Source organism: Saprolegnia parasitica (genome assembly GCF_000151545.1).
Source record: "Saprolegnia parasitica CBS 223.65 unplaced genomic scaffold supercont2.140, whole genome shotgun sequence".
Classification (NCBI taxonomy): domain Eukaryota; phylum Oomycota; class Saprolegniomycetes; order Saprolegniales; family Saprolegniaceae; genus Saprolegnia; species Saprolegnia parasitica.
Genome location: NW_012156534.1, coordinates 26774 through 27725, shown reverse-complemented (window position 1 = coordinate 27725; position 952 = coordinate 26774). Strand labels below are relative to the sequence as shown.

Here is a 952-nt window from a genome sequence, read left to right as displayed (position 1 = left end):
GTCCACAATCGAATCCAGGTCGTCTCTCGTGACGACGCGATCCTGATTGGTGCTGTCGAGGAAGAAGCGCGCGCCATTGACCCACGCCCACGGTCGGCGTCCGAGGTCCAAGACGATGTCGAGCAGCTTGGCGCTGACGTCGGGTTGGAGCAGAGGCGCCGCGAGGTCAGGTGGCAGCAACCCCAAAATGTCGTCCAAGTCTTCGTGGATGACCACCGGCGGACTAGAGACGACGTCGTGTGGCCGCCACGCCTGGAGGTACTCGGTCGAGACAAGGCGCTGGTTGTGTTGCGCATCAAAGCAGAGCGATCGCTGGCCATCGGAAGCAATGGCCTGATGCAGGCGCTGGTTGGAGGCGGTCAATAGTTGATCGCGGTCGCAGCTGACGTCATCTTCCATGGAATGGTAGGCGTCCAGCAAACGAGATACAGTGGCTGCGGCGGCCTGCGTCGTCTCGGCGCCGAGTGGCCGTGGATCAAAATAGTCGGGTCGATCGAGGTACCGGGGATGCGGGTGCGCGGGTAGTCCGAGTAGCGACAGCATCTTGGCAAACGGGACGTCGAAGCGTGTCGTCTGGTGCTCGAGGAGGAGCTCCAAGTCGATAAACGCTGTGGGCTGAGCTTCTGCGACGAATGCCAAGAGCGATGCAGACGCGCAGGCATTGTAGACGATCTTGGTAACACTAGAGGATCGGAGCACCGGGCCGACCACCCGCACAATGATCGATGCTGGGATCTCGGCGCAGTCGAGGACCAGCGTATGGCCGGTAAAGGCCAGCACAAGGAGCGCTTGGGGCAATGTGCCGTAGGCATGTAGTGCCAGGACACGTGGCTGCGTTGGATCGTGCAAAATTGCGTGTGCCGCGGCGGCTGCCCGAAGCTGGTTCTCTGTTGCGATGACTGTGGTCACATATTTGCTGAGCAGGGACGACGTTGGTCTCAGAGACGGTGGA

General features: G+C 61.0%; 1 protein-coding gene across 1 annotated transcript; it reads right to left on the bottom strand.

Annotated features, from left to right (window-relative positions):
• Positions 1–359: 359 nt before the first annotated feature.
• Positions 360–812, bottom strand: SPRG_21228 (hypothetical protein; the record flags this gene model as incomplete). Its single annotated transcript, XM_012353958.1, has 1 exon — positions 360–812. One exon carries the CDS (start codon positions 810–812, stop codon positions 360–362), a length of 453 nt encoding a protein of 150 aa, XP_012209348.1.
• Positions 813–952: the final 140 nt, after the last annotated feature.